General features: G+C 43.6%; 1 protein-coding gene across 5 annotated transcripts in view; it reads left to right on the forward strand.

Annotated features, from left to right (window-relative positions):
• Positions 1-19,622, forward strand: part of ADK (adenosine kinase) — a 656,244-nt gene that overhangs the window by 305,511 nt on the left and 331,111 nt on the right. For all 5 annotated transcript variants that reach the window (XM_030203209.1, XM_030203211.1, XM_030203212.1 and 2 more), the window contains one exon: positions 17,820-17,992. In XM_030203209.1, coding sequence (XP_030059069.1) covers positions 17,820-17,992 — 173 coding nt within the window. The remainder of the gene's footprint in view (positions 1-17,819; positions 17,993-19,622) is intronic.

Consider the following 19,622-nt stretch of genomic DNA (forward strand, 5'->3'; position numbering starts at 1 on the left):
TCTCAGACTGGACTTTTGAGCGGATAAATGAGGAGAAACTATTGTCCTCTTAAGAGAAGGAGCCTCCCTTTCCTTGAAATGAAGAAGTGTATCTTTCCATGTTCTGCCTCCTTACCTTTTCACATTCCAATCAGTTTATATGGATGAGTCCCAATTCTGTTAGGTCTCTTCATTGCGACTGACGTTTTGCTTTGTGGGTCAGCTTTTTACAGAATGCTTTGGCCTTCCTTGGTTAGATCAAAATTTACATTTATCATCTACTGTAAGTTGGAATCCATATTCCTACTTTTGCAGTTTTTTCTGGTAAGGATAAAGTTCTTTCCGTTTCCTAATTAGATCTGGGAAGATTTTAACTTCCAGTCCCTCAAATTGACATGTTTTCATCTGACGAATCCTCTTTAACACCAGATCAGTTTCATGAAATCTTAGGAGCTTCACTGCTAGTGCTCTGGGGCTTTGGTCTTAGTTCTCTATGCTCGATCAATGTCATAAGGAGATGTAGCTGTTGTTCCAGAAAGCATGTGGATAACAGACATATGAGAGTGGATAAGTGCCTTCTGTCCCCTATGGAATACCGAAGATCTGGAAGTTTGCCCTCCTGCTCCGATTCTTCTTGTCTTCTACTTTGTCTAGTAGTGATTAAAATCTGGCCTGATTCCTCTCTCTTTCCCATTTGTCCTCTCAAAATCCATCTTCCAATTCCAGCACCCTACCTTCCAGTGTCTAATCAAGGTGTTTATGGGTTCAAAACGCTCTCCCAGCCATGTAACCACGAGATGGAACTTTTTCCAATTTTGCAGCACAAATCTCAACACTAACTCTCAAGCCTGTTTTGTTGTGTGAGTAGGTGTCATTGGGTCCATCACAATGGATTTCTCTCCCTCTCTGGGCATTTTTGCAGGGTGGACCACATAATGGTCTTCGATTGAGGAAGCAGAGGTTTGGGGTTTTGGGTTTCGGTTGTTTTGGCTCCCCTCTCTGAATCCTCAAACCAATCAGTATTAACAACCTGTAATGAGCAAGTGGTGAGTTCTAGCTCCCAGTGGAACTAATTCCTAAATATGGTCATGCCCTTCTTCTTGGGCACCCAAGTCCTAGGCATCTTGCATGAATTTACTGAGCGTGTCTACTGTATCAGGTGCGTTGCAGATGGAACTAGGCTTTGCTTTCCTGCAGAAATCAATTGGTGGTATCAAATTTCAGTTCTTGCAGGCCTGTCTGTTCTTTAGACTAAATGCTGTGCAGCTTGGGTATTGACAGCTGCTGGTTCTGCCCCAGGGCCAGCCGAAGTCTGGCAGTGTGTTGAGGCCCAGGCTCCTCTTTGTTAGAGCAGGCCATCGGCACCACCCAGACATATTCTCAGCATGTTGTTGCATGACTGAGGGGAAAGAGAAACAGAGTGCCAGATCTCTCGTCTGTTCTCTGTGAGTCTACTGCCAATCAATATCACAGATCTTCCTCTTGCCACGTTAAGCTTACTCAAACTGCTGTGGAACAGTCAGGGCCAGATATAGGTGAGTCAGCTGCCATCCTGTCTTGTCTGGCAACATCACAACCTCTCCTCTCAGCCTGTAGTCTTTTGCAGCAAAGAGATTCGGGTACACAGTATCTGTAGATTTAGCAATTTAGGCTTGTTCAAAATTATTTCTTCTGTGTCTGGAGGGATTTTAAGATGGAGGCTACAGAGAGCTCAGTAGCCTGTAGCCATCTTAGTCAGCAGCCCCATCTGAGCTGCTGAATTATGTGCCTTTGAACAACTTTGCTGAGTATGTTTATTTATTTATTTTATATCATTTATACCCCACAATTTCCCACCACTGGCAGGCTCAATGTGGCTTACAACATTTAGTTAACAAACAGGAAAGTACAATTAAAGGAAAGTGATATATGGGGTGGAAAGGTTCAGGGTTAAGAGAAAGTAGTTAAGTCCACAAGATCTTTAGAGGAGTTGGAGTCCAGGAATCACAGAGGCAGGACGGGATCTTTAGGGTAAGCTTGTCCAAATAAGTAGGTCTTGAGAGAGTTCCTGAAAGTCAAATGATCTTGAACCGGTTTTACAGATTTAGGTAATATATTCCACAAACGAGTGCTGATATAGGAAAAGGTGGAAGCATATGTGGTTTTATACTTGAGACCAGAACACGCAGGGTAATGGAGGTTTAAGTATGAACGAGAAGATCGAAGCGAATTCCTCGGTGGTAAGCTGACAAGGGCATCCATATATGCTGGAGCTGCTCCGTAGAGGATCTTATGGACTAGGGTGTAAAGTTTCCACCTCACTTCCCAAAAGTATTGTATAGTAACTAGATCTCCCTACCTGTAGATTTACTAAAGTCATCAAATAATCATACAAATTATTGTGGCATTTCCTCATATTTATTGACCTATCCACAACATATTCTATTTATCTACGTTTAGCAAGGCTGATCTAAACCAGAATTCAAAGCACAATTTAAAAAAAAAAATTTTTGTTTAAACAGTTTGCAGAGGACAGTAGTATAAAAAAAATGTTCAAGCATCTGTCTGCCTCCCCAAGAAGCTGGTAATGAAAATAGCACTTAATTAGATACTAGTCTTTTGTCATCCTTTTCATGCCTCCCTGAAACCCTTTCCCGCCTAACAAACAGTAATCTAAAATGGAAATAAAAGAGAAGTCTGGGGTGTGAATTCTGATTCTGTGGAGTGTTTTAGCTGTGATAAACTACTTGTTGCCTAGACAATTCTGGTGCATACATATCTTAAGGAACATCTTACTGCTGAGGATTTACAGAATTTTACAGTTGTGTGATTGACATTTGGCACTGCATTTGAAGGGAGTTTCTTTTTCTTAATTCAGATTCTGCAGCTAAATTCCTTTTCTTTTAAGGTATTAACCATTTTAATCAATTTCCTGAAATTATAATTAAGATTTATTCAAAGAAATACATACAATAAAATTAGATTTATTTAAAATAGTCCCTTCATGGCAGAATATATTTAAACATATGTGATTTGACTTGTTACCTTTTCATAAACTTGTGTTACTTGATGTCTGCAATATAATAGCAGAGCTCTATAAGAACTGAAAATCAGCCACTTTGAAGAATCCCCTTTGGTTTAAGTATGTTACTCCAGCTGTCAGAGACTGTTAAGCTTTTAGTGCTTCTTTGTGGGCTTTCATAACACAGTGTGAATGATGGCTGGTAGACTTGAAACACCATGAAGTATAGGGACAATTGCACGCACTGCCTTGGATTCCATTTTTTTCTGAACAAAAATCTACAGCCATTTGTGTCACTCATACCAGTTGACTGAGAAGAGGAGAAAGAAATGCACCATATTGCTAACTGTGCATGAAATTGCAGTGTTAAGAGATACTGACCAGATGTTTGTCTCTGCAAATAGGAAAAAATACCTCAGCCAGTTTGATGACATACACCTTAAAGGAAGAGGTAATTTAATAGAGGCTGTCCAAATGTATTATTGTCAGCAAATTGACATACCCTTTAGCATGTATTTTTGATAATGTTACTGTCTGATATTGATGGGCATATGTTTGTAATTTAATGAAATATATTGAAGACAGCAAAGAACACAAACTCCAGATTTCATCTGGACTTTACTATTGCTGTGATTAATCAGGTCATTATGATATCTTTTGTGTTCCTTACATACTGAAAATATAAGATTATCTGATTAACCACTTGCATTTTGTGTGTCACAAGGGTATATTCTTCAGGTGTGCTACTGTAGGTGTACATTTTTCCTTCAGCTTTTTAAAAATTTGTCATAAGATACTGGTTTGTAAAACAATAAGTGTATTTGTAATATTTGTGGGCATTTTCTTAGTGAGTTCCCTAAGGGAAAAAAGTATCCAAAGATATTAGCACTTGTTTTTTTTCCGTAGATAACTTTTCTCTTACAAAAACACATGGTTTTTAAAACACACAAACTGTGTTGTTTTAGTGACCAGACCAGTCCAGAAACTGTTATGTTTGTTGATCAGCAGATGGAAACAGAAAACAAGAGCTTTGAACTTTGTCCTATAAGGGTACGGTATAGTCTTACCTCTTAAGTACATAAGTATTGCCATACTGGGACAGATCAAATGTCCATCAAGCCTAGCATCCTGTTTCCAACAGTGGCCAATCCAGGTCAGAATACCTGGCAAGATCCCCAAAAAAGTACAAAACATTTTATGCTGCTTATCCCAGAAATAGTGGATTTTCCCCAAGTCCAGCTTAATAATGGTCTATGGACTTTTCCTTTAGAAAGCCGTCCAAACCTTTTTTGAACTCTGCTAACTGCCTTTACCACATTTTCTGGCAACAAATTCCAGAGTTTAATTACATGTTGAGTGAAGAAAAAGTTTCTCAGATTCGTTTTAAATTTACTGCTTTGTAGCTTCATCGCATGCCCCCTAGTCTTAGTATTTTTGGAAAGCGTAAACAAACTCTTCACATCTACCCATTCCACCCCACTCATTATTTTATAGACCTCTATCATATCTCCCCTCAGCCGCCTTTTCTCCAAGCTGAAGAGCCCTAGCCGCTTTAGCCTTTCCTGATAGGGAAGTCGTGCCATTCCCTTTATCATTTTCATCGCCCTTCTCTGCACCTTTTCTAATTCCACTATATCTTTTTTGAGATGAGGTGACCAGAACTGAACACAATATTTGAAGTGCGGTCGCACAATGGAGCGATACAAAGGCATTTATAACGTCCTCATTTTTGTTTTCCATTCCTTTCCTAATAATACCTAACATTCTATTTGCTTTCTTAGCCACAGCAGCACACTGAGCAGAAGGTTTCAACGTATCAACAAAGACACCTAGATCCCTTTCTTGGTCGGTGACTCCTAACATGGAACCTTGCATGACTTAGCTATAATTCGGGTTCCTCTTTCTGACATGCATCACTTTGCACTCACATTAAACGTCATCTCCCATTTAGATGCCCAGTCTCCCAACCTCATAAGGTCCTCTTGTAATTTTTCACAATCCTCCTGCAATTTAACTCTTTAGTGTCCAATTTTCCCATCAATCTGTTCCCATATGGCTTATTACGGGAACATTGGACACTTAACTACTTTGAGTAACTTTGTGTCATCAGCAAATTTAATTACCTCACTAGTTACTCCCGTCTCTGGGTCATTTATAAATATGTTAAAAAGCAATGGTCCCAGCACAGACCCCTGGGGAACCTCACTAACTACCTTTCTCCATTGACAATACTGACCATTTAACCCTACTCTCTGTTTTCTTTTAACCAGTTTTTAATCCACAATAGGACACTACCTCCTATCCCATGACTATTCAATTTCCTCTGGAGTCTTTCATGAGGTACTTTGTCAAACGCCTTCTGAAAATCCAGATACACAATATCAACCGGCTCACCTTTATCCACATGTTTGTTCACCCCTTCAAAGAAATGTAATACAGTGGGGGAAATAAGTATTTGATCCCTTGCTGATTTTGTAAGTTTGCCCACTGACAAAGACATGAGCAGCCCATAATTGAAGGGTAGGTTATTGGTAACAGTGAGAAATAGCACATCACAAATTAAATCCGGAAAATCACATTTTGGAAAGTATATGAATTTATTTGCATTCTGCAGAGGGAAATAAGTATTTAATCCCTCTGGCAAACAAGACCTAATACTTGGTGGCAAAACCCTTGTTGGCAAGCACAGCGGTCAGACGTCTTCTGTAGTTGATGATGAGGTTTGCACACATGTCAGGAGGAATTTTGGTCCACTCCTCTTTGCAGATCATCTCTAAATCATTAAGAGTTCTGGGCTGTCGCTTGGCAACTCGCAGCTTCAGCTCCCTCCATAAGTTTTCAATGGGATTAAGGTCTGGTGACTGGCTAGGCCACTCCATGACCCTAATGTGCTTCTTCCTGAGCCACTCCTTTGTTGCCTTGGCTGTATGTTTTGGGTCATTGTCGTGCTGGAAGACCCAGCCACGACCCATTTTTAAGGCCCTGGCGGAGGGAAGGAGGTTGTCACTCAGAATTGTACGGTACATGGCCCCATCCATTCTCCCATTGATGCGGTGAAGTAGTCCTGTGCCCTTAGCAGAGAAACACCCCCAAAACATAACATTTCCACCTCCATGCTTGACAGTGGGGACGGTGTTCTTTGGGTCATAGGCAGCATTTCTCTTCCTCCAAACACGGCGAGTTGAGTTCATGCCAAAGAGCTCAATTTTTGTCTCATCTGACCACAGCACCTTCTCCCAATCACTCTCGGCATCATCCAGGTGTTCACTGGCAAACTTCAGACGGGCCGTCACATGTGCCTTCCGGAGCAGGGGGACCTTGCGGGCACTGCAGGATTGCAATCCGTTATGTCGTAATGTGTTACCAATGGTTTTCGTGGTGACAGTGGTCCCAGCTGCCTTGAGATCATTGACAAGTTCCCCCCTTGTAGTTGTAGGCTGATTTCTAACCTTCCTCATGATCAAGGATACCCCACGAGGTGAGATTTTGCGTGGAGCCCCAGATCTTTGTCGATTGACAGTCATTTTGTACTTCTTCCATTTTCTTACCATGGCACCAACAGTTGTCTCCTTCTCGCCCAGCGTCTTACTGATGGTTTTGTAGCCCATTCCAGCCTTGTGCAGGTGTATGATCTTGTCCCTGACATCCTTAGACAGCTCCTTGCTCTTGGCCATTTTGTAGAGGTTAGAGTCTGACTGATTCACTGAGTCTGTGGACAGGTGTCTTTCATACAGGTGACCATTGCCGACAGCTGTCTGTCATGCAGGTAACGAGTTGATTTGGAGCATCTACCTGGTCTGTAGGGGCCAGATCTCTTACTGGTTGGTGGGGGATCAAATACTTATTTCCCTCTGCAGAATGCAAATAAATTCATATACTTTCCACAATGTGATTTTCCAGATTTAATTTGTGATGTGCTATCTCTCACTGTTACCAATAACCTACCCTTCAATTATGGGCTGCTCATGTCTTTGTCAGTGGGCAAACTTACAAAATCAGCAAGGGATCAAATACTTATTTCCCCCACTGTAGATGGTGAGTCAAGATTTCCCTTCACTAAATCCATGTTGGCTTTGTCTCATTAATCCATGCTTTTGAATGTGCTGTGTAATTTTGTTCTTTATAATAGTCCTTACCATTTTGCCCGGCACTGACATCATACTCACTGGTCTATACTTTCCTGGATCTCCTCTGGAACCTTTTTTTAAAATCGGCATTACATTTCCCACCCTCCAATCTTCCGGTACCACACTCGACTTTAAGGATAAATTACATATTACTAACAATAGTTCTGCAAGTTCATTTTTCAGTTCTATCAGTACTCTGGGATGAATACCATCCAGTCCAGGAGGTTTGCTACTCTTACATTTGTCAAATTGTCCCATTACATCCTCTAGGTCTTTAGAGATTTCATTCAGTTTCTCCGACTCATCAGCTTTGAATACCATTTCTGGCATTGGTATCTCTCCCAAATCCTCCTTAGTGAAGACCGAAGCAAAGAATTCATTTAATCTCTCCACTATGGCTTTGCCTTCCCTGATTGCTCCTTTTACCCCTCAGTCATCTAGCAGTCCAACCGATTCTTTTGCCAGCTTCCTCCTTTTAATATACCTAAAAAAAAAAATAAAAAAAAAGAATTTTTACTATGTGTGTTTGCCTCCAACGCAGGGGCGTATCTGAACTTCAACGGTAGGGGGGGCCAGAGCCGAGGAGAGGGGGCACATTTTAGCCCCCCCCCCCCCCCCCGCTGAAGACGACGACGCCACCACCCCCCCTCCTCCCGCTGTCGCGCCTCACCTCCCTTTGCTGGCGGGGGCTGGCCCGCCAGCCGAAGTCTCCGTCCTTCCTTCCGTCACTCTGCCGTCATGCCTCACTTCCCTTTGCTGGCGGGGGACCCCAACCCCCGCCAGCCGAAGTCTCCGTCCTTCCTTCCTTCCTTTGTTTGAGATTGGTGGTTTCTGACGTCCTGCACGCTGCACGTTGTACGTGCGTGCAGGACGTCAGAAACCACCAATCTCAAACAAAGGAAGGAAGGAAGGACGGAGACTTCGGCTGGCGGGGGTTGGGGTCCCCCGCCAGCAAAGGGAGGTGAGGTGCAACAGCGGAGTGACGGCAGGAGGAAGGGGGTTGAGAGCGTCATTGGTAAGGGGGTCCAGGGGCAAATCTGCGGGGGCCAGGCCCCTGTGGCCCCATAGCAGATACGCCCCTGCTCCAACGCAATCCTTTTTTTCAACGTCCCTCTTTGCCTTCCTTATCAGCGCTTTGCTTTTGACTTGACATTCCTTATGCTGTTTCTTATTATTTTCAGTCCGTTCCTTCTTCCATTTTCTTAAGGATTTTCTTTTAGCTCTAATAGCTTCTTTCACATCACTTTTTAACTATGGTTGTCATTTGGTCTTCCATCCTCCTTTTTTAATATGCGGAATATATTTGGCCTGGGCTTCCAGGATGGTGTTTTTGAACAGCATCCCACACCTGATGTAAAATTTTGACCCTCAAAGCCGCTCCACTAAGTTTTTTTTTTGTTTGTTTTTTGTTTTTCGCTGTTCTCATTTTATCATAATAAAGTTAAACACTAACATTGGATTTCCTGTGTATACTTCAAAGCTAATATTAAATTTGATCATATTATGATCACTGTTATCAAGCGGCCCCAGCACCATTACCTCCCACACCAGATCATGCGCTCCACTAAGTACTAGGTCTAGAATTTTTCCTACTCTCGTCGGCCCCTGTACCAGCTGCTCCATAAAGCAGTCCTTGATTTCATCAAGGAATTTTACCTCCCTAGCATGCCCCGATGTTACATTTACCCAGTCAATATCAGGGTAATTGAAATCACCCATTATTATTGTGTTGCCCAGTTTGTTTGCCTCCCTAATTTCCTTTAACCTTTCTATATCCGTCTGTTCATCCTGGCCAGGCAGACGGTGGTACGCTCCTATCACTATCCTTTTCCCCTTTACACATGGAATTTCAATCCATAGGGATTCCAAGATGTGTTTTGTTTCCTGCAGAATTTCAATCTATTTGATTCAAAGCTCTCCTTAACGTACAATGCTACCCCTCCACCAATTTGATCCACCCTATCACTACGATATAATTTGTACCCCGTTATGACAGTGGCCCATTGGTTATCCTCCTTCCACCAGGTCTGAGAGATGCCTATTGTATCTAATTTTTCATTTAGTGCAATATATTCTAACTCTCCCATCTTATTTCTTAGGCTTCTGACATTCGCATCTAGACATTTCAAACTGTTTGTTCCTATTTACGTCCGGCATTGTCCTCACATTCCAAATTACTGGAGTTTGTCGAAACTCTCTACAGCCTGTTTTAAGCCAGATTGCTATATGCGCGACTCAGACCATACAAGCCAGCCCAGCATCAGCCTTAGTTTAATCAAACCTCACGGCGCAACAGCTGGCCAGAACCGTATTATTGAAAAAGATGGCCGGCCATCTTTTTTTTCGATAATACGGTTTAGCCCGGCTAAATACCAGAGTTCGCCGGGTTTGAGATGGCCGGTTTTGTTTTTCAGCGATAATGGGAAAAAATGCCGGCGATCTGAAACCCGGCGAAATCCAAGGCATTTGGTCGTGGGAGGAGCCAGCATTTGTAATGCACAGGTCCCTCTCACATTCCAGGGCACCCTAGGGGTCACTTCTAAAAATGTTTAAAAAAATACACAAAAAGCTCCCAGGTGCATAGCTCCCTTACCTTGGGTGCTGAGCCCTCCAAATCCCCCCCAAACCCACTCCCCACACGTCTACTCCATTACCATAACCCTTATGGGTGAAGGGGGAACTTACATGTGGGTACAGTGGGTGTTGGGGGGGTTTGGAGGGCTCAACACTTAGCACCACAAGTGTAACAGGTAGGGGGGGGGGATGGACCTGGGTCTGCCTGCCTGAAGTGCACTGCACCCATTAAAAATTGCTCCAGGGACTTGCATACGGCTGTCAGGGACCTGGGTATGACATTTGAGGCTGGCATACAGGCTGGCAAAAAAGTGCTTTATTTTTATTTTTTTCATTTGTGAAGGGGTTGGTGACCACTGGGGGACTACGGGGAGGTCATCCCCCATTCTCTCCAGTGGTCATCTGGTCAGTTGGGGCACCTTTTTGAGGCTTGGTCGTGAAAATAAAAGGACCAAGTAAAGCCGGCAAAATACTGCTTAACGCCGTTTTTTTTCCATTATCCGCGAAAGCCGGCCATCTGGTAGCCACGCCCATGCCCGCCCATGTCCCGCCTTCGCTTCACCGGCGACACGCCCCTTTGAACTTTCGCCGGCGAGGCAACGGGAAAGCGGCGATGCTGTCAAAAAAGCAGCTTTCGATTATACCGATTTCGCCGCTTTTCCGAGATCACCGGCCATCTCCCGATTTATGTCGGAAGATGGCCGGCGATCACTTTCGAAAATGAGCTAGATAGCCAGAGTTGCCATCTGAGCACCAGTTGACATGCAAACACGTTTGCAAACCTTTAAGCTTTGTTTTTTATACCATTCATTTTCTAATTAGAGATCCCCTGTGTTTATCCCACACCACCTTGAATTCCTCCACAGTTCTCTTCTCTACCACCTCCCTTGGGAGGGCATTCCAGTCATAAACCAGTCTCTCTCTGAAAAAGAATTTTCTGACATTACTCCTAAGTCTACAACCCCACAACCTGAAATCATGTCCTCTAATTATACTATTTTCCCTTCTGTTGATAATATTTTTCTATATTAATACCTTTCAAATATTTAAACATCTGTATCATAACCCCCCTGTCCCTTCTCTCCTCTAGGGTATACATATTCAGGTCTTCCAGTCTCTTCGTCTTTTGTCCCAATCTCCATATTTTTGTTGCCTTCCTCATGACTGCTACAAATCTGCCACATCTTTAGCAAGATAAGGAGGGGGATAATCGAACGGGGGCACCTATCTCTAAGGACGGCCCTGTAAAGGTGCGCAGCAACCTGTATTAACGAAACAAGATGGACGTCCATCGTTCATTTCGATAATACGGTCGGGGACGCCCAGATCATGAAATTTAGGTCGACCTTAGAGATGGTCGTCCCTGGTTTTCAGCGATAATGGAAAACGAGGACGCCCATCTCAGAAATGCCCAAATCCAAGCCATTTGGTCATGGGAGGAGCCAGCATTCGTAGTGCACTGGTCCTACTAACTGAATGGAAAAAGTCTTTCCCTTACCGATCCAGAAAGGAACGGGCATACATGAAGGAAATTGCATGCAAATGAGCTGCTCGCTATTAGCTCATTTGCACACGATTTCCTTCCTAAGGAGGGGAAGCGACGGCAGTTGGGAACATCCTTCCCTGCAAAGGCAGTTGAGGACGTCCAAAATGTGGATGTTTCTGTGAGAAGGACGTCCATGCTTTTGCTATGCCTCTGACACCCTCTTTATTTATTTATTTGGATTTTGGATCACAAGTAGCAGCAGTGGGATTTGAACTGGCGACCTCTAGATTGCAAGACCAGTACTCTAACCAGTAGGCCACTCTGCCACTCCTCCACTCTACTCCACTCCCTTGAAATTTGGCCACCCCTGTGGGGGGCAGTTGAGGGCGTCCAAAATGTTTGAAAGAAGGACGTACAAGCCTTCGTTATACCTCCGCTGACACACACATACCTCCCCCCCCCCCCACAGGGATGGCCAAATTTCAAGGGAGTGGAGTGGTGGAGTGGCCTAGTGGTTAGAGCACTGGTCTTGCAATCCAGAGGTGGCCGGTTCAAATCCCACTGCTGCTACTTGTGATCCAAAATCCAAATAAATATAAACTTAGAGGGTGTTGGAGGTATAGCAAAGGCATGGATGTCCTTCTCACAGAAACATCAACATTTTGGACATCATCAACTGCCGTCGCAGGGACGGAGGCATAGCGAAGGACATACTCTATTAAAAAAGACAAACGTTTTTGAAGTTTTTTTTTCGGGGTGGGAGGTGGTTAGTGACCACTGGGGAAGTCAGGGGAGGTCATCCCCGATTCCCTCCGGTGGTCATCTGGTCAGTTCGGGCACCTTTTTGATGCTTGTTTGTGAAAAAAAATGGTCCAAGTAAAGTCATCCAATTGCTCGTCAGGGACGCCCTTTTTTCCTTTATCGGCCGAGGATGCCCATCTTTTAACAACGCCGCCATCCCGCCTTCGGTACACTGCCAACAAGCCCCCTTGAACTTTGGTTGTCCCCGCAACAGAAAGCAGTTGAGGACGCCCAAAATCAGCTTTCGATTATGCCAATTTGGGCGACCTTAGGAGAAGGATGCCCATCTCCCAATTTGTGTTGGAAGATGGGCGCCCTTCTCCTTCGAAAATAGGTAGGATATAAGGCCTCCAAAACTGAACACAATACTCCAGGTGGGGCCTCATCAACAACTTGTACAGGGGCATCAACAACTCCTTTTTTCTGCAGGTTAGACCTCTCTCTACAGCCTAGCATCCTTCTGGCTACTGCCTTGTCACACTGATTTGTCACCTTCAGATCCTCAAATACCCCAAGGTCCGTCACCCAGTCAGTGCAAATCAGCCTCTCACTGCCAAACACGTACGTCTCCCTTGGATTTCTACTCCCTAAGTGCATCATTCTGCACTTTGCATTGAATTTTAATTGCCAAACATTAGACCATTCTTCTAACTTTTGCAGATCCTTTTTCATGTTTTCCACTGCCTCTGGGAAGTCCACTCATACAAATCTTGGTATCATCCGCAAATAGGCAAACCTTACCTTCTAACCCTTCAGCAATGTTGCTCACAAATATATTGAACAGAATCGGCCTCAGCGCACAGATCTTGAGGCACTCCTCTACTCGCCTTTTCTTCCTCGAAGTGAAATCCATTAACCACCACCTTCCTAATCCAGTTCACAACTTTGTGTCCCAAGTTCAGCCTGTCAAGTTTATTCAAGAGCCTCCTGTGACAAACTGTGTCAACAGCTTTGCTGAAATCTAAGTAGATTACATCTAGCACATGTCCTCGATCCAGTTCTCTGGTCACCCAGTCAAAAAAGTCAATCAGATTGGTTTGGCATAATTTACCTTTGGTAAAACCTTGTTGTTTCAGATCCTGTAGTCTATTGGATTCCAGGAAATTCACTATCCTTTTTTTCAGCATCGCTTCCATTACTTTTCCAATAACTGAAGTGAGGCTTACCAGCCTATAGTTTCCATCTTCTTCTCTGTCACCACTTTTGTGAAGAGGGATCACATCTGCTCTTCTCCAATCCTACGAAACCTCTCCTGTTTCCAAGGATTTATTAAATCTTAAAGAAGACCTGTCAGAACCTCTCTGAGCTCCCTCAATATCCTGGGATGTTCCATGATTTTGTTCACCTTTAAATTTCCAAGTTGTTACACTTTCTTCCCTGAACTGTGCTATATCCACTCTATTCTCATATGTACCTTTCACATTAAAAAAAAAATATGATGAAGATAATTGTTCTTGGAGCATGAGGTCATCTCGGGAATTGGCGTTTCCTCCCTGTTTGTCTGCTGGTTCTTTCTTTCTACTGCACTAGTTTAAGTAAGAGAGAATCAGGCGAAGAACCTTACTCTATCTACCTGATGGCTGTTGGGCCTTTTGTTTTTCATGCGCTGGGGGGTGTTTGTTTTCTCCGAGGACAAGCAGGCTGCTTGTTCTCACATGTGGGTCGGTGTCCACGGCAGCCCAGGAAACAAATTTTTTCAGAGCAAAAATAAAATAGTTTTCCAGAGCCTTCTGGCATGCGAATTGCGCACACCGCGCATGCGCAGACGACCTCCCACCCGTCGCGTGAACATTCCCACTCAGTTTTTTCTTCTCCACCGCGGATAGACAGCGTATTTCGGTTTGTCTCTTCGGTTTTTGGCTCAGGAAGTCTTTCGACGATTTGTGTCATTTCTTTAAAAAAAAACAAAACTTTTACCTTCCCGTATTTTTTCTTAGTTTTTTAGACCTCTTTTGTAAGTTTTCTTTCTTGTTCGATAGCTCGGTCGGGTCTTACCCCTTTTTCTTTTGTGCCTTTCTTCTTTTCAAAGGCACAATTGCGTCTTTTGATTTCGCTGAAGCCGTTTTTTCTTCCATATCATCGAAGACACCCAGCGGCTTCAAACTTTGTACTCTTGTGCAACCGGACCATCTTGGGTACCGATACCCACGCTTGGTGTATCCAGTGCCTTGGGCCCGACCATAGCCCAGCCGCTTGCAGTCTGTGTCTTCACATGAAGAAACAGACCCAAGCGTCTCGAGAAGCCTAACAAGAAGCTTTTTGGGGCTCAGTCTGGTCCTTCGCCGGCGGCATCGACATCGAGGGACGCATTGACGTCGGGAGCGAAGGTAATGGCTGCAGAACGACCAACTCGTGCTGGGAGCAGTGAGGCATCGAGTGGGTCTCCACCTGTCTTGAGGCCTCCTGTTTTGCAGGCCTCCCGGGTCCGACCTTCGTTGGACCCGGCCCCGAGGAGACGTGAGGATTCCACGTCTTCCTCATCGGTACCGAGGAATCTCGATGACTGGCGTCAAGCGAAGGCGAAGAAGCACCGTCATCGTTCTCCTTCAACATACGGTGGAGGGATTTGGTACCCGAGAAGCATCGGCGCCGAGAGGATCGCTCTCACTCTATTCAGGCGTTGCTGATGCGTCGGTCTAGCAGCCCGGTACCTGCTCTCGAACCTCGACAGATTCTGCCACCGGCTCCTTTACCGACCCCGCAGCCTTGTCCGGCGGCTCTCGACGAGCGCATCAGGGCCTTATTCCAGAGCTTCTGGAAGGGTTGCTGCACCAATCTGCTTCGGTGTTGGGGGTGCTCGCGCCTTCCATACTGTCTGCTGTAGTGGCATCTGGCCCTTCGCCTGTGGTGAGGTCCTCGACCTCGGTGCCGCCTGCGACATTGGTGTCGGCTACCAGCCAGGTCGACTCCCCTTCGACGTTAGTGGAGGAAGCTTCACCGGAGTCCAGGCGTGCATCGACTTCTCGGCACCGCCATCGAGGACGTCGTTCCTCAGCGTCGAGGCAGGCTCAGTTTCGGACTGCTCTGAGGGATGTCTTGTCCATTACTGAAGATGAGCATTCATGGGAGGAAGAGGAGGATCCCAGGTACTTTTCTTCTGATGTCCTACGGGATTCCTTCTGAACCTTCTCCACTAGAAAGGAGACTTTCTCCTAACATTTCTTGAATAATATGGGTTGTAAGATGTACTTGTATGAACCAGGCTGATTTGAGATTTTATTTTTTGTAATTGTATGTTAAGAGTGTGGGAAATTCTGTAAATGTCTAAGAAGAAAAAATTCATATATATTTTTTAGAGACTGTACAGAAAAGCTGTGTAGATAATATGATCCAATGGTGTGATGACTTAGGCTGGTCATAGCTGTCATTTAACCAGTGAAATTCTTCGTGTTACTCATTACATTTTATACCTATTTTTGAAAAATTTTGTGGGTGAGATCTGTGGGTTATGATGCCAAATTGAACCACAAAAGTCATTGAATTGAATCACAAAGAGCAAGACTGCTTCTGCCTCATGTGTACATCTGTCCCATTACCTCTAGACTTTCGTTCATTTAGCAGCATCAGTCTATGTGAGGTCTTGAACTGAGCACCCACTAGCAAATCTTACTCTCTTTAATAATTGTCTTCCTATTTGAGAGGAAATCCATGCAATGACTGGGTCCTATGAGCATGCACTGATTCCTCTTGCTACTACCATCATGTTCTAGGTATCGCTACTGCTTACTGTGGTTACTGCTGCTTTCCCTCTTCAGATAAGTTGAGTGAGAGTGGCCCACAGAGATTCTTGTCATTTAAGGAGTGTGAAGTGTTCAGTATTTTATTTTTTTTGTCCTCATCTGTGGTCATGTGAGTTTTCAAATTAAACTGGGGACATACTGGATAAAGAGTTGGAAAGTACTGCTGTAGCACCTTTGTGTATATTGATGTGGCATGCAGTCGAAGCCTTCAAGAGATTCAGTAAATCTCTTGCTTCTCCAAGACATTTTTGCAATCTTTGCATTCTCAGATACCTTATGTTTGAGGTGAGCAGGCATCAGGAAAGGTGTTAAACAGCTCCTGGGATGCATGAGATTTCTTAGCAGCCATTTTTGCTCCTGTTCTTAGAGCGGCATATCTACTCACAGATCAAGGGATGTTCTGCACCTTTTTTGACACTTGCTCTCCTTATGTTACTACCATGACGCTGGTGCCCTAAGCCTACTACTGCTTCTCTCTTGAGTCTTCCTGTGATTTCTGGTGCTGACTCTAGTCTGTCTGTTTGAATCCTTGGACAAGTGTATCCATGCCTGGGGTGCTCGCTAAAATTGGACCAGCTCAGCCTAGTCTGAAGAAAGAAACATAGAGGTTGGGTCATCAATATTATGGTGGCTGTAGGCGAAGGGACCGGTTTTTTAAGTCAGTCACTTTTTTTGGCCTGGTCAGGTGGGAAACAAAGAATGGGAAGAGGTGGAGGCAGTGAGGCATAGAGATCAATTTGGGATGGGATTTTGGAATAAGAGAAGTGGGAGATTTATGGTAAGAACAAAGGAGAATGGATGGGGGAGTACATAAAGGTGAGTTTGGGGTGGCAAAGGGAAAGAAAGAAAGGGATAGGGTGAGGGCAAGATGGAACAAGGGAGGAAAGCAATCTTCTTTTGGAATGGGGCAGTGTGAGAGAATTTTGATGCACAAAAGGAAAGACAGAAGGGATGGGGCAGAGAAAAGTTTTTTTCCAAAAGGAAGGGAAAAAAGGGTGAAATACTGGTCGATGAGAGAGAGGAAATTGTATAGTACACTAAGGGAATGGGTAAAAATCCTCTAGAGCCCCTGATACACTAGATGTAAGCTAGTCTAGGCATATAGGCAGCACATGCATGGGAAGATGGAAGGAAAAGCTCACAGTGGTAATGTGCAGCTACTAGTATTTTTTTCATTTTTCAATAATGATATTGGTTCCAAAGGATATCCCTAATTTTTCAGATCTGAATAGTGGATGGGGAGGAAGTAAACCAAGTACAGCAGTCAAATCAGATCTGGCACAGATATCTGCTGGATCCTCCATATATGAGTAATTGAAAGCAAAATGTATGTGCTAGGTAATGGGGCTTGCATTAGACAAAAAGTTTCATTTTATTTGGGCTAATTTCATCGCTAGCATAACTTTCTGTTTGGTGGTACCAGTAAAAGTCAGATCTCAAGGATCCCACACACATACAGGAATCATCTTTGAATTCCCCAAATCTGAGGTAAGAGACAGAGGAGACACTTGGTTCTGCAGGATACTGAGGATACAGAGGTCTGCAGAGAAAGCAATTAGTGTCAGTACTGTCCAAGCAGGTAAACAATTAGTCTACTGGTTGTTCATACAATTAGTGTTAACAATTAATCTACAGTCAAAATAAAAACCTTTTAGAACTGGTGGATATTTCTGAAGGTAATCATGAAATCCAGAGAATTCTGCTGGAAATGGTTACTTCTGTTGGACTGGGATGTGCTATTTTGTGGCCACTGAACATTTCTTGTTGCTGTTGTAGGAGTGGGAGGTATGGTGTTGGGATCATCAGGCTCCTCTTGTTTGGTACCCTAAGTCAATATCACTGCATGCTACTGGTATACTCTTAAATAAATGCAGTATATTTTTTTCATATTCTTAACTTTCTTGGTGTTAAATATTGTACTACTTATAACTTATATTGGCCTTTAATATTGTACTAATTATAAATATTATATATCTTAGCTAGGTAAATTGTACAATTTTTTTTATTTTATTTTTTACTATTGTCTCTAAATCAAATTTAATTTTCAGAGTGGCCTCTGAAATGGAGCTTCTTAGAAAAAAAATGTTCACAGTTAATTTTCTCATTTGTAGTGGATGATTCAACAACCACGTAAGGTAGCAACTTTCTTTGGCTGCATTGGAAGAGATAACTTTGGTGAAATCCTGAAGAAGAAGTCTGAAGAAGCTCATGTTGATGCTCATTATTATGAGCAAAGTGAACAGCCAACGGGAACCTGTGCTGCCTGCATCACTGGTGACAACAGGTCAGATATTTTCTTGAATTGCTTCTGTATTATTTTGTATGATATAACTTCAAATACGTTATTTGTAATATTTGACTTAAAATTGCTTTGATTTTTGGGGAGGAAGTGATATTGCTGCCCTTGATGGAGGGATAGGAGCCCAGCTTCCTAAAACACAGAGCTGCATTGGTGTGAGGATGTTGGAGTGGGAGAATCTCCTTGCATGGCCGTAAAAAAAAAGGAGAGGGCACAATGAAGACCTATTTCACATCTGCAGAAAAAAATCAGGGTCCTGCTGAAACCACAATTAGGTGAATAGATTGAGAAAGAGGAGTCAAAAGTGGTGTCACAGATCCAGTATGCAGCTTGAGTGGAGGAATTCAAAGGTGATCTGTGGAAGATGAGGTCAGAGCTGGGGAGCCTGATCAGCAATCTCAAAAACGACACCGCTGAGGTCAAGAATAGAGTTGAGGATGTGGAGCATGTGAAGTCATGTGGAGGAACTGCTGGAGCCACGCCAGGCTATGAATGTATGTGAATTTGATGGGGAAAATGTGCAGTTCAAACTTGACCTACCTCTCTCTTCTAGGTTGTCAACACCTTGTGCACAAGGGTGATCCTAGAGTAATGTTAAAAGCATGATATGTTGGGCCTAGTTAAGCAAGTGTTTAGTGCTGTTCCTAATGGAAGCATTGTTGGGTGAGGGGTGAAGAGAGATCACGACGGAATGGTGCCATAGAGCAGTGGGTCCTTCCCAGCCTGAAAGGGCCCAAGACATTGGTGTAAAGCTATTGTGCTATCTGGATAAGAAAAATTCTAAAGGTGACCAGAGAAACCCTGGCACTGTTTGTGGTAAGCCCTTCATATAAACCTACCCGATTGCTTTACTCTGCCACTGAACAACACTTCTCAAGTGTGTTCCAGGTTATTGTCTAAATGACACTTTTTTTTTCTACATTGCCACTTCTCTGTGGAACTCTCTTCCTGATGGCATTGGCTTTTATTCCTGATTTAGGGCCTTGATCAAAACCCATCTATTTTCTTTGGAATTTGCTGAGGACGCTTAAGGGCTGGTTCTGGTTGATGACTAACAACTTCCCCCTCCCCTTCTCTTCTTAATAACTTACCCGCTTTTTCCTTTTCCTTTTTTTTTTTAACCTGTCCTACCATTGAGTTGTAGTTGCTTTACATATTACTAACTATAGGTCCGCAAGCTCATTTTTCAGTTCTATCAGTACTCTGGGATAAATACCATCCGGTCTAGGAGATTTGCTACTCTTCAGTTTGTAGAACTGCCCCATTACATCCTCCAGGTTTACAGAGAATTCATTAAGTTCCTCCGACATGTCAGCTTCGAATACCATTTCTGGCACCTGTATCACACCCAAATCTTCATCGGTGAAGACCGAAGCAAAGAATTCATTTTATCTCTCCGATGTGTCTTTGACTTCCCCGATTGCCCCTTTTACTTGGTCATCTAGCGGTCCAACTGATTCTTTTGCCGGTTTCCTGCTTTTAATATACCTAAAACAAATTTTACTATGTGTGTTTGCCTCCAACTCAATCTTTTTTTCGAAGTCCCTCTTAGCCTTTTTTATCAGCGCTTTGCATTTGACTTGACATTCCTTATGCTGTTTCTTATTATTTTCAG

This window comes from Microcaecilia unicolor, chromosome 5 (assembly GCF_901765095.1).
Source record: "Microcaecilia unicolor chromosome 5, aMicUni1.1, whole genome shotgun sequence".
NCBI lineage: Eukaryota > Metazoa > Chordata > Amphibia > Gymnophiona > Siphonopidae > Microcaecilia > Microcaecilia unicolor.